General features: G+C 35.6%; 1 protein-coding gene across 1 annotated transcript in view; it reads left to right on the top strand.

Moving 5' to 3' along the window:
* Positions 1–12,028, top strand: part of LOC306850306 (coiled-coil domain-containing protein 85C-A-like) — a 36,590-nt gene extending 24,562 nt beyond the window's left edge. The window contains exons 3-6 of the mRNA XM_079385872.1: positions 3,672–3,776; positions 7,853–7,948; positions 8,217–8,315; positions 9,950–12,028. Of these exons, the coding sequence (XP_079241998.1) occupies positions 3,672–3,776; positions 7,853–7,948; positions 8,217–8,315; positions 9,950–10,039 (390 nt within the window). The 3' untranslated portion in view covers positions 10,040–12,028. The remainder of the gene's footprint in view (positions 1–3,671; positions 3,777–7,852; positions 7,949–8,216; positions 8,316–9,949) is intronic.
* The last annotated feature ends 426 nt before the right edge of the window (positions 12,029–12,454 follow it).

Here is a 12,454-nt window from a genome sequence, read left to right as displayed (position 1 = left end):
ATGAATTATGGACTGGTATTTGACCAGAAGTGCTGGTTTAAAGTTAAAATGCCTTAATGATGGATTAGTTTTTTTACAATCATGTAGTTTTTCACTTCAAAAGACATTCATTGATGAACTGGAGTTGTGTGGATTACTTGTGGATTATTGTGATGTTTTTATCAGCTGTTTGAACTCTCATTCTGACGGCACCCATTCACTGCAGACTCAGATGATCCAGTGGTGAGCAAGTGATATAACTCATTTGCATCTTGGATGGCCTGAGTACATTTTCATTTGTGGATGAACTGTTCCTTTAATGCATGTCATTGCACTAAGACTTACATGTATAACTCTGGCTGAATCTCTAAGCTTTGATGCTGAAATGGGACTCTGATTTCTTATTATGACACTTTCAGAGCTTTGAACAAAAGGCCCTGGAGCTCTGACAGTTATATGAGACAAAGATACAGATCTGTCACTAACAATTTTCTCTTTCATACGGTCTTCATCTCTTATTTTCTGAGCCCAGATTTCTAGTCAAAGATAGCACATCCATCTCAATATATTTAGACTGCACAGGCGACTAGTTGCTGTCAGTTTAATTGCATACACTCATCTCTGATATTCTAATGCTACTTCATATTTTTCATTCTCTGATGATGTATGAAGCCTCAGTTTCCTGTTATTGCCTCCATCGATATCTCAGAATATGCAAGTATTGTGTACTTTGTTCTGGGTATTGTATTGTTCAAGAACGGCTGATCAAAGGCATTCTTTCTGTTACTTTAGAAAATATGAGCGTTTTATTTACATGGCTTTTAGCTGATGGATCTTTGTCACTGTATTCCCCAAGCAAGTAGTAAACCACATAGTAAGCTGCGTTTAGCTGTGTAATGTAGGGCTTAAGAAGAGAAGAATGTTGTTACCTGCAGGGTCATCAGTCCATGCCAAAGATCTCATTCATGGGGTCAAACCTGTGTTCAATTATGCATGCTCAGTAGAACATTGCGAGCACAAGGGAATTCATTTCACTCCAGTCTTTTAAGTAAGTTGTTTGATTCAAAAAAATTGAGAAGATACCTTTTCTGTTTAAAGGGGCTATTATAATAATAATTAACAATTAAATAATAACTTAATAGGGTTTTCATTGAGTCACATGATGTGGAAACTATGATAATTTCAAGATGTTTTTGATGAATTGAAGGTTCAAAAGAAAAACAGTTATTTGAAATAGAAATTGTTGTAACATTATAAGTGTCTTTACTGTCACTTTTGATCAGTTTAATGCAGAATAAATGCAGCCTTGTTGAGCGTGTGTGTGTGTGTTGCATCCTTGTTGAACACACACACACACACACACACACACATATATATATATATATTTATGTTTTATTTCAGAAAATGAGATTTCTCATCATATGAGTGACCCTTCAGTACAATCGGGTGTTGCATGGCACTGTTTTCTTGGCAGAGCTTTTATTAGTACATGCAGACAATTACGCAACGTATACACGTAGCCATAGCAGAAAACTTTTGTAACAACCCTTTTTCCCTGAAAAAGGTTCATAACCTCGATTAAGCTCCAGTAATCCCTTTGTGCGCTGTTTGCACACAACAGCCATCAGCTTACGGGACAAGAAAGACAAAATGGGGATAATCACACAGATGCTTTTACTATGGAGGAAATTCATTCATTATTTACTGTGTAGAGAACTTTTAGAATGGTATGAAAGTAGGAAAGGCCATGACCTTTTAAAAGGATTCTCTTGTTTAGTTGGTATTTCATGTCTGTGACACTCAAATATGCAGCGGTAAGAGTTTTTAGACAGGTGCCTTTTGGCTAAATTTCTTAGGTCATTATTTATGAAGCGTGACTGACATTACCGCTCAGCTCCAGAGCTTTCTGCTTTGCTTTCTTTTACCTTTTACCCTCTTCTCAGATCACCACTCAGGAAATAATATCATGTGCCATCCGCTATCTATTTTTCATTCGCAAACATTTTTGCAGGGGTTTTGTTATCACTCTGAAGTCAGATATGTTGAGGACAGCACATTCTGCTCCATTACGAATGTTGTTTTTTCAGGTTTATGCCCCTAATTATAGAAGATGTGAAGGTGTTCTTGTGGTTTACTTGTGCTTGGATTGCTAAATCTTTATCTTTAAGTCATAATGAGTGCATTTTGCAAAAGCACAAGCAATGAGCTCGATCATTGTTTTGGTTTATGTTCTTCCGATAAAAACAATGAGATTTGCAGTACTGTCACTTTTAAGTGTTTAAATGCTGTCTTGATCAACACTGAAGACCAGAGGAGATGGTAAGAAGAGGTCAGACAGCAGCTGTATTTATAAACACTGTGGCTGTGTTAATGCTCTCTTGGTCCCTCAGCGACTGTCCAGCCCATGCCAAAAATCTGGAGTAAAGCAAGTGGAAGCAAATCTGTCTGGACAGTTTCTGTGTTGGCAGTATATGACCACTCATTATTACAAATTAAGTCATATTCACAACTCAGAGGCTTATAATAATTAGCTGATGTTTGATGAAGTTATCAGCTTCAGCAATTGAAATCTCCCCTTAGAATTACTGACTCATCATGATATGGTATACTGGCCCATATTGGTTAACAACTAGACATTAATCCACAACCAACTAGTGTTCAGAGAGACTAGAGGGTTAAAGGCTTTGATACTTTACTATCTTGTAATCACACGCCCAGTCTTGGATCTTTCTAGTGGCACGGATGGATATCTACACTTTTTCCACATCTAAAGTTTATAAGTAACTCATGTTTTAAATAAACTCATTTATGGAGTTTATATTTTAGTTCATGATTTATACATCATATACATTTTTGTTTGCTATCCACGTATAAATTCTAATAGGTTTCTGACATTTTAGAAACACACATAATCTGGTATTTAATGACATTTCCTGTGGCAATCATCCACATTCATGCTCTTTCATTTTCTCTGAATCACCATGGTAATTTTATGGTTAAAAAAACTGTACTGATAACACAAAGAGCTCTGGTTCATGAAGGAATTTGATAAATACTTTCTCTTGCTTTTATTCCCTTTAGCAAGACAATCTTTGGCATCTATTAAATGACAAATAACCTACCTATGTATACTGATATTTTCAGACTTTATGACTGGACATGTATGGATTTCTCATATCTCTGCATAAATATAAGTCTTCTACTGTAAAATGGCTCCTGTTCAAAAGTTTGTTTGATGTTTTGAAAAAAGTCTCTTGGCTGTATTTATTTGATCAAAAATACTGTAATATTGTGACATATTATTTCAATTTAAAACAACTGTTTTCCATTTTAATATATTATAAAATGGCATTTATTTTTGTAATGGCAAAGTTGAATTTCAGCATCACTTATTATCAATGTTAAAAATTGATTAATTGAAAGTTCAAAAGAACATAATTTATTTAAAATAGAAATATGCTGTATCATAATATATATATTTTTTACTGGCACTTTTGATTTTAATAAGTATTCATTTAAAAAAATGACTGATTCCAAACACTTAAACAATAGTGTACTGTACATTTGATCCCTTTTTGTTTCCACTTTGATTCATCTAGAGAACTGGAACATTTTTGGGTCTGATTTGTCTGTTAATCCTTCTAATTATCTCAAGTAATCTGCGTTTGACACATTTCTGCTTCTCTTCACAGCAGGGGAACATAGGAGATCTGAAGACACTTCGGAAAGGGCTGTCCCTGTATCAATCAGAGTCCCAGCTCTCCTCTCTATCCCAGTTTCAGGACACCTTACAGAATGTACGTATCCCGCTGATTAAATCTGACATGACCTCATTATTTTGCATCCGAGCCAAAACCTAAATCACAGTTGAGCTTAAAAAGATTTGTCATGTTGAGCCGATTTGGAGATTTGACAACAATTAGCTGTTGCAATTCCAGCTGGTTTAAAGATTCTGCATGGCTCTTTGTTGAAGCAGATGAGAATTGACCCGTGCCAAGGAGCTTAAAACATCAGCCTGAATGACAAAGTAAAGTCCTGCTGAGGACAGTTCCTCATTTTTTTAAAAGAATATGAGTTGTTCAGTGGTTCTTAAACTTTTTCAGGTAGTAGACAATTCAACATAAAAATTGTGGACCACCTGCATAGAACAAGTATTTACCATTTTATTGTGTACACTCTTCATACAGTACAGTTTAATACAATACTCTATCCTGAAATAGTTTTGCCAGACTGTTTTGTTCATATTTCCTTGAAATAAACCACACTGTTTGCTAATGAACGAAATAAAACAACTGTTGCATAAAAGTCAGTAGCGTTATATTGAAATAAGTGAACAGAAACACTATCAGTATCAAAAATAAATGTTATCAGAATTCAGTTGTTTATTAAGAGTTAATGTGTTATTCAGGTCCACGGTTTTATTTATTGCAGGCTACAGTTTGAGAATCACTACAGAAGTTGCTTTCATCTAATTTTATGATGGAAGCTTTTTTCCTTTTTTATATGTGAAACTACAAGAACATACACTACTGATGGCAAGCAGCCATTACTCCAGTTTTCAATGTCAACTTATTTTTATTATTATCATCAACAGTTTGGCAAGTGATGCATTTTTTCATGATTCTTTGAGTAGAAAGCTCAGAAGCATATTCATTTAAAATCTTTTGAACCAACCTAAAAGTCTTTACTGAATAAAAGTATTGATTTCTTTAAATAATATCTTACTGACCCCAAATGTTTGAATGATAGTGTATTTTGTAATATATATATATATGTTTGTCCTGTAGGGTGATGAGAACTGTTTATATTTTAATAAGCAGGACAGAAGACAACGAAAGACGCTGTGCTCATAGGTCATTTCCTGTGGATTGCAGGAGGTTTGTTGTGCTCCGATATCTGCTGGAGACTTTTCAGTGCTGATCCGTTCCTTGTTTTAGATATCATTTCTAACTTCAAAATGACCTTATAGGAGCAATTCAGCCAACCCTAGTTTAATATTTCCAATGACAAAGCCCACGATGCTGTAAGGGATGAAACTGAATGCTGTTGAATATGTATCTTTTATTTTTCCTCTCTTCTCTTGAGATAAGATTATTATCATGATCATCATTCCCCTCCACTCGTATCCTCAAAAAAGGTCATCTGCGAACCTGGTGCTTTAGCTAATCAGTGCACTCATCAGCTCTGACAGGCCAAAACAGCACAGCTGCTCCACTTTAATATGAGGGACAGCTTCCACAGGAAGGAGAAATCAATTAGAGAGTGGCGTGGGTCTCGTCCTCAGAGGCTGCTGCGCTTATTTTATCCCAGCTCGTCTCACCCCTGTCTGCAAACTCATGGCTTCATTAGCATTGGTTTGAACTTTCGCTTCAATCACAGGGGAGATGGCACTGAATAATGCAGCGGCGCCGGCGAGCTGCTGAAACAATAATCAGGTTCATAGAAGCAAGCCGATAGGTTACCTGAGGAGAGGTAATTTAGAGCAGATTGGTGCTGTTTTAGAGTTGCTTAACAATATTAAAATGTAGTGTGGAAATGCTATGATTTCTGACATTAATATATAGTCAATACCGTTCAAAAGTTTGGGGTCAGTATTTGATCAAAAGTTCAATAAAAACAGTAATGTTGTAAAATACTACATTTATTCTATTTTAATATATAATTTATTCTTTTGATGGTAAAGCTGAATTTTCAGGAGCCATCATTTTTAGTGAAATAATTTTATTGATTTGGTGCTCAAGAAATATTTCTTATTATTATCAATGTTGAAAAGAGTTGTGCTGCTTTATAATTTTTTAGGATCTTTAGGATCTTTACAACTGGACATCTTTACAGCCATTTTTGTTTTCTTTTAATTTTGCTAGTTTTTTTAATGGCAGTATAACTTGTATACATATAACATCCATGTTTTCCTTTCTTCTTTATTGAAATGTGCTGCACATTTCAAAGTAAGGTTGCATGCACAGAGGTATTCATGCGGTCTAATCGCTGGACTTGTTTAATTCAGGATGGTCTGTGATTTGGTGTTTATGATCAATGGGTTTTGCAGATTAAACAGATAATAGATTAGCAGTGGGAATTTATAGAGGCATTAGTAAGGCTCTTCAGAATATCTAATATTATTGTTCTAGGATTTGATAGGCCCATAGAAATATCTTGATGATTAGATTTGGCTGCATCTATAGTCCTCTGCTCTGTTTGTGACAGCACTAGGCACGCTAGCCAATCACACAGATGTTCCTCATGGCAAGGCTTCAAAACTGGGCTCCAAACAAATGCGATGTTCACTTATTTTATGTTAATGCCTGGAGATGCCACTTGCTTCTTAATGGATTATTTTGAGTAATCGATAATCTGATGAAATAGTGTTTTTAGGTCAACAGAATAAATGCACGCAAGGCTATTCTGTAGCATTCTGAGCCCATTCCAGCATATTGGAATGTAAATAGAATGTAACTATGCCTGTGTGTTAGAATATATTGTGAGTTGCATTGAATAATTTTTAATAAAGAAAACATATTCACACCCTTTAATTTTTTTCACATTTGTTATATTAGAGCCTTATGCTGAAATGTTTTTAAATTGTTTATATTCACATCAGTCTACACAAGCAAAATAACTGTGAATAATTTGTAAAAACGGTGAATTTATTTAATACATAATATAATCATATATTTATATTATTTAATATGTATCTATATGAACATTTTTATATTTAAATATATCATTGTGACATTTCAGCATGTAATAATTGTGTAATTGCATAGAATATTTTTCTTTCAAAATTTCAAAATCAAAATTATTTGTTTTTGTTTAATAATTATTATTTAGATTTTTATATTAATTACAAACCAAAAATTATTCAGACACCAGAAATAAATTGTTTTATTTTTTACTAGTGGGTGCAGGACACTATAGTTCATTTATGTAAGTGAGGATAGCCAAATAAAGTGAACTGCAACATATTATACCCCAAAAATGCTTCATACAGTGGACTACATGTAAAGCTGTTCTGACACTCATATTTCATATTTTATCTAATATTTTATTACCATCCTCTAAACTATAGCGAATAAACTGATAAAATGAGAAATGTTGAAGTTGTCTGTATATATTCATAATAAAATCTAATTAAAGGGGTATGAAGTATTTATGAATATTTTTTTCTTCTTACTATTTAATCTTATTAATTTGCATTCTATTTTAAGTATTTTCAAGTAATTCAATTGCAATGTAGTTTATAAAACTTTACCACATGAGACTGAATTGGAAGGCCTTGAATAGATGTTGGCATTTGCTTTTAGAAAAATCCATATTTGAGTACTGCTTGGTTTTTACTGGCAAATGAATCCATGCAGAATAAATCATGGGACTCCTGGGCTTCTCTAATCAGGCTGCAGGCCAACGCATGACAGCGACCATTGGTTTGGGATGTACTCGGGTCAGTCCAGGGTAAAGTCCCCACGGCTCTAGCCCTTAATAAACCTGCTGGCAACTGCAAGTGAACATCGCAGTCCTGTTCTCCCAGGCCAAACGCGAGCCGCAGTTTCCATCCAGGGGTCCTCTCCCGACCCCAGTGCTGAAATGCCTGCTCAATTGTTGTGGATTTAACGCTAGAATGGGACTCAAAGGGCTGTGTCTAAACAGGGGCTCACTAGACCCCGTGCACTGAAAGAGCTCTTTGTTGATGTGTACCCATGAAGGGGGTCCAAGCAGAGATGAGTTATAATGAGATGCTTTAACCCATTTCGAGCCTGAGTTGACTCAGAGAAATAGCCATGGGCTTTTGCAGCGCTCGAATCACTTCTGGTAATCTGAGAGAGCAGTATGAGTGATTTTTGATCGTAATGAATGTGTGTCCATCTGTCTACAGGGGTCTGCGCGGATGCCAGGAGGTGATCTGCCGCCCCCCGTCACAGGGTGCCTGCCAGCTGCACAGAAACCAGAGGCTGTTGTACATGCCATGAAAGTAAGATTGTGTTGCACATATTGCAAAATCAAGCAATACTTGCTTGTCCTTACATACTTTCTTCTTTTCTCTTTGTTGTCCCTCAATGTCTATCAGTAAAAAGTGTGTTGATTTGATTTATTATTCATTTTGTTGCACAAACAGTGCCTTAAGAGTTGCACTTAAGTGTAAATAATTAGGATTGGTGGTTTGTTCAAGTCAGTTAAGTATGAGTCATAGTAATAGTGCTGCTTGATTTATGGAGCACCTCTGTTCATTTGCTTTGTAGGTATTAGAAGTCCACGAGAACCTAGACAGGAAGATCCCGGAGGACTACGAGGAGGATCTCAGTGAGAAAGAGAAAGCCATTGTCAGAGAGATGTGTAATGTGAGTACTTAGAAACATCTCCCATCTGTCTCCCCCTACAGCTTACTTGCCTCTTGTCCATTAATAAAACCCTGTTAACAGAAAGGGGCTGTAAGTTTGTGCTCCCTTTCCCATGTGTTTGTTGTCCTGTCGCTTTGTATAATTACATCAGTTTTGATTGAGGACACGGTTTCAAAGTTGCACAACAGAGACCCACTTTCAGACCACTTTAATGAGAGGCCTTGGCAAAAGTCCTTGGAGTGTTTACCACACAGTTGTCTGTGCAATTAAAATAACTTGATCACTGAAACAATGCAGGTTTATCAGCTCCCTGAAGGGCCCCTGGAATCTGGGACCTGTGCTCTGTTCCTGCACGGAGAACCTCAGCCTGTCAAAAGCAAAATCTCAGATAGCACAAGGGCTTCTATCTTTTCTGATCGTAATTAGTCCCTAGTCCCCACCAGCCAGCCAACCAACCAGCCCCCCTTTTAGAAGCTCATTCTGTATGATGAGTCATCGCTTAACTTGGGAATTCTTCACTTTATTATATACAAATAGATTATTAAAAAAATATAATATATATTGCCTTCTAGAACTTTTCCCTAAGAATGTAAAATTCTCAAAAAAAAATTCTACCAGATTTTTTTGGGGGTGGGGTTTGGCTTTTCTCAACTTCCCCTCTAATAAATACATAAGACGTGTTAAAAACAATTGGAACATTATATTTAGCACTTCTCGCTTAGAAGTCTTTTAATTTCTTTTCCATCTAAATTAGTTATGTATTCAGATTGTTAATTTTTAAATAAAAATGATATAGAAGTTATTTTTTAAAGATTTAATTTAAAATCTATTATTTATATTATGACATTTATAGCTGACATTTTCTGTTAGGAAGCTTGTCTCCAGAATCCAAACATTCAAATCATCATTATCATTACACACTGTAACAGGGCGAACAAAACGTGAGACGTGCGGATCCATTTGCAAGGCTTTATTCAAAGGCGAGGTCACAAAACAAGCAAGGTTCATACAATGGTAAACAGGAACATCACAAGCAAGACAAAGAGTAATCCTAGGGCAACGATCGGCGAACAATATCTAACAGGGCAAGGCAGAGAGATAATCCAGGTACACGAGCAATAGTCCAAGAGAGGTGCAAACAGAGTCTGAATGGCAAGGCAAAGGGTAAATCAAAACACTAGAAAACACGCAAGGCAAGACTACGACAACCAAGTGGGCTCCGTAGAGTAGCTATCGCTAGGAGAGTGATATATACAATACTCGGCAGAGAGGACGAGGAAGTCCATGGTTTATGTAGGGTGTGATCAGTGCAATCAGCTGTGTGTGTCGTCAGTGCAATGGATGATGGGAATTGTAGTCTGAGGTGGCGTGCAACAGTTAGTGTGGTGCAAGAGTCCATGTGGTGAGCGAGTGACATCTGGTGGTGGGTTAACAGAAGTTCATAGACCAGATTCATGACACACACTCAATATAAAAAATCCATACCATCACACATTATATGACCACATCTTCATTCCAGAACATGCTTTATGATAGCACTGAAGAAATAGTTTGTGGACATTTCTCATTTTACAAGACTTCATATACAGTAGTCAAAAGATTCACCCAACTGTGTGTTTGCTTTGTGTGTTCAGGTGGTGTGGCGTAAGCTCGGTGATGCAGCAGGATCCAAACCCTCCATCCGCCAACATCTCTCTGGGAACCAGTTCAAAGGCCCTTTGTAGCTTCCATGTCAATGACCAACAGGGCCTCGAACAAACAAACCAATCTGTGAATATGACAGGAGGAACAGACCGTCTCAGAACTGGGCAACTTTGGGAAACGACACAAAGAACTTTACTTCTACTGCCTGCTTCTTTCAGCCCATGGCATTCAGTTGAGACATTTCAAACCTAAACCTATTATGATTCCAGGTGGTAGTTAAATATATAATGGTCTCAAAATTAGCACAAGCTAAATCATAGCTCTATTTATGTGCACACCATCCAAGTATTCATACAAGGCAGCTTAATGGACTCATTTCTCGTTCCAGATAAGGAATTAAAGCAGATAAATACTCCATGGAGATACTCCTACAAGATAGATCCTTTCCACTCCTAAAAGCTTTTTGATTTTGGCATAAGACCACTCCATATTATTCAAATATTTTTTTGTTGTTGACCTTTTACACTACCGTTTAAAAGTTTGGGTTTAAGATTTTTTTATATTTTTGAAAGAAGTCTCTTATGATCAGCAAGGTTGCATTTATTTGCTACTACATACAGTAAAAGTAATATTGTGAAATATTATTAAATTTTACAATAGCTGTTCTGTTTTATTCCTGTGATGGCAAAGCTGGATTTTCAGCAGCTAATACTCCAGCCTTCAGTGTCACATGATCCTTCAGAAATCATTCTATTATGCTGATATGATATTCAAGAAACATTTCTTATAATTATCAATGTTGAAAACAGTTGTGCTTCTCAGTTGTGGAAACCATCAATGAATGGAAAGTTCAAAAGAACAGTAATTATTTACAATTTAAATTTCTGCTACATTTAATGCATCCTTGCTGAATATAAGTATTATTAAAAAAATTAAATCTTACTTACCCCAAACTTTCAAACAGTTGTTGTATATATATTTTTGACTTGAGCCATTCCCATTACACCAGAATGTGACAGACTGTTATCATTACAATTAAACTCAAACAAGAATCACATTACTTATAAATTTACCAGCCACTGATTGATTATTAACAAGTTCTATTCATTTATCAGTGTTAATTATGGACCATTAACATAGCTGAAAAACAAAACATAACACTAAACCTTTTAATAAAAAAAGTCTTTATTTCAGGTAGTTCATGAATAACATATTTTCTCAGGTTCCCATAAATACATATTCTAAAATAATACTGTATACTTTATGTGAATAAATTCTATAACCAGGAAATATTCAAAGGATGTATGCAGGCCAGCTCACGAGTTTAAGCATTTAATTAAAGTGTTTTTTTTTTTTTTAATCAGTTCTTATAAATGCCATCTCGTCTCAAAGCATATTACTTTAAGATCCAAATTGACAATCGTGATTAATAAAGCTGCTTTCCATGACTTCATTTGTAATTAAACAAATGAAAGCAGATGGAGTCAAAATTCAATATCAATATCATGTAATGTGTCCCAATGCAGTGTGTTTGATTGTATATGAGACCTTATGGATTTGTGTGGTCGTAATATAATTAAAAGTATTGATAAGGGAAAATTTGAATCAGAACAGATTTGGAGAAATTTAGCATTACATCACTTGCTCACCAATGGATCCTCTGTAGTGAATGGGTGCCGTCAGAATGAGAGTCATTGCAATGGTTTAAAGTTAAAATGCCTTAATAATGGATTTGTTTCTTACAAACAATCAACGTTTTGCTTCACAATATCGTGTGAATTATGATGTATTTATCAGCTGTTTGAACTCTCATTCTGACGGAACCCATTCACTGCAGAGGATCCATTGGTGAACAAGTGATGTGAAGCAAAATTTCTCCAAATCGGTTTCAATGAAAAAACAAACACATTTACATCTTTGATGGCCCACGGGTGAGTTCATTTTTAGCAATTTTTCATTTTTGGCAGAACTATTCCTTTAAATTTTTAGGTTTACAAATTGAGTTCTGTATGAGAAGAACCGGAACTGTATTGCAGGTTCTAGATACTGAATAGGTGCAATAGAGAAACTCTGTACTGGATGAATGCAAGTATGGAAGTGATACATGTTTTCTGTTTAGCCTGAGGTTACATCAGTACACTATTTCAAAAAGCATTTTAATGTCGCAATCTGTGTTTGGAGCCAGTCGCACTTTCCATTATTCCTTTTACTAAGCTTAACACTTCTGCTTAAACTGAATGAAATCAGACCATACAGTATGTGCTGATAAAAACTGGATCAATTGTAAGGTTTGCATTATTAATAATAAGCTTCTTTTGCTGAATTTTATGTAAAGCGTCTAATTCTGCTCCATAGGCCTAGTCAGGCAACATCTTTGATGTGCTTACTGTACATGATATATAGCGAAGTCTTATGAATGAGAAAGCAGCAAATGAGATGTCTTTTGAGTTTTATGTATTATAATTCAGATTCATTAACTGTGTACACAAGAACTG

Source organism: Barbus barbus (genome assembly GCF_936440315.1).
Source record: "Barbus barbus genome assembly, chromosome: 30".
Lineage (NCBI taxonomy): Eukaryota > Metazoa > Chordata > Actinopteri > Cypriniformes > Cyprinidae > Barbus > Barbus barbus.
This window is presented reverse-complemented; position numbering and strand designations above follow the sequence as displayed.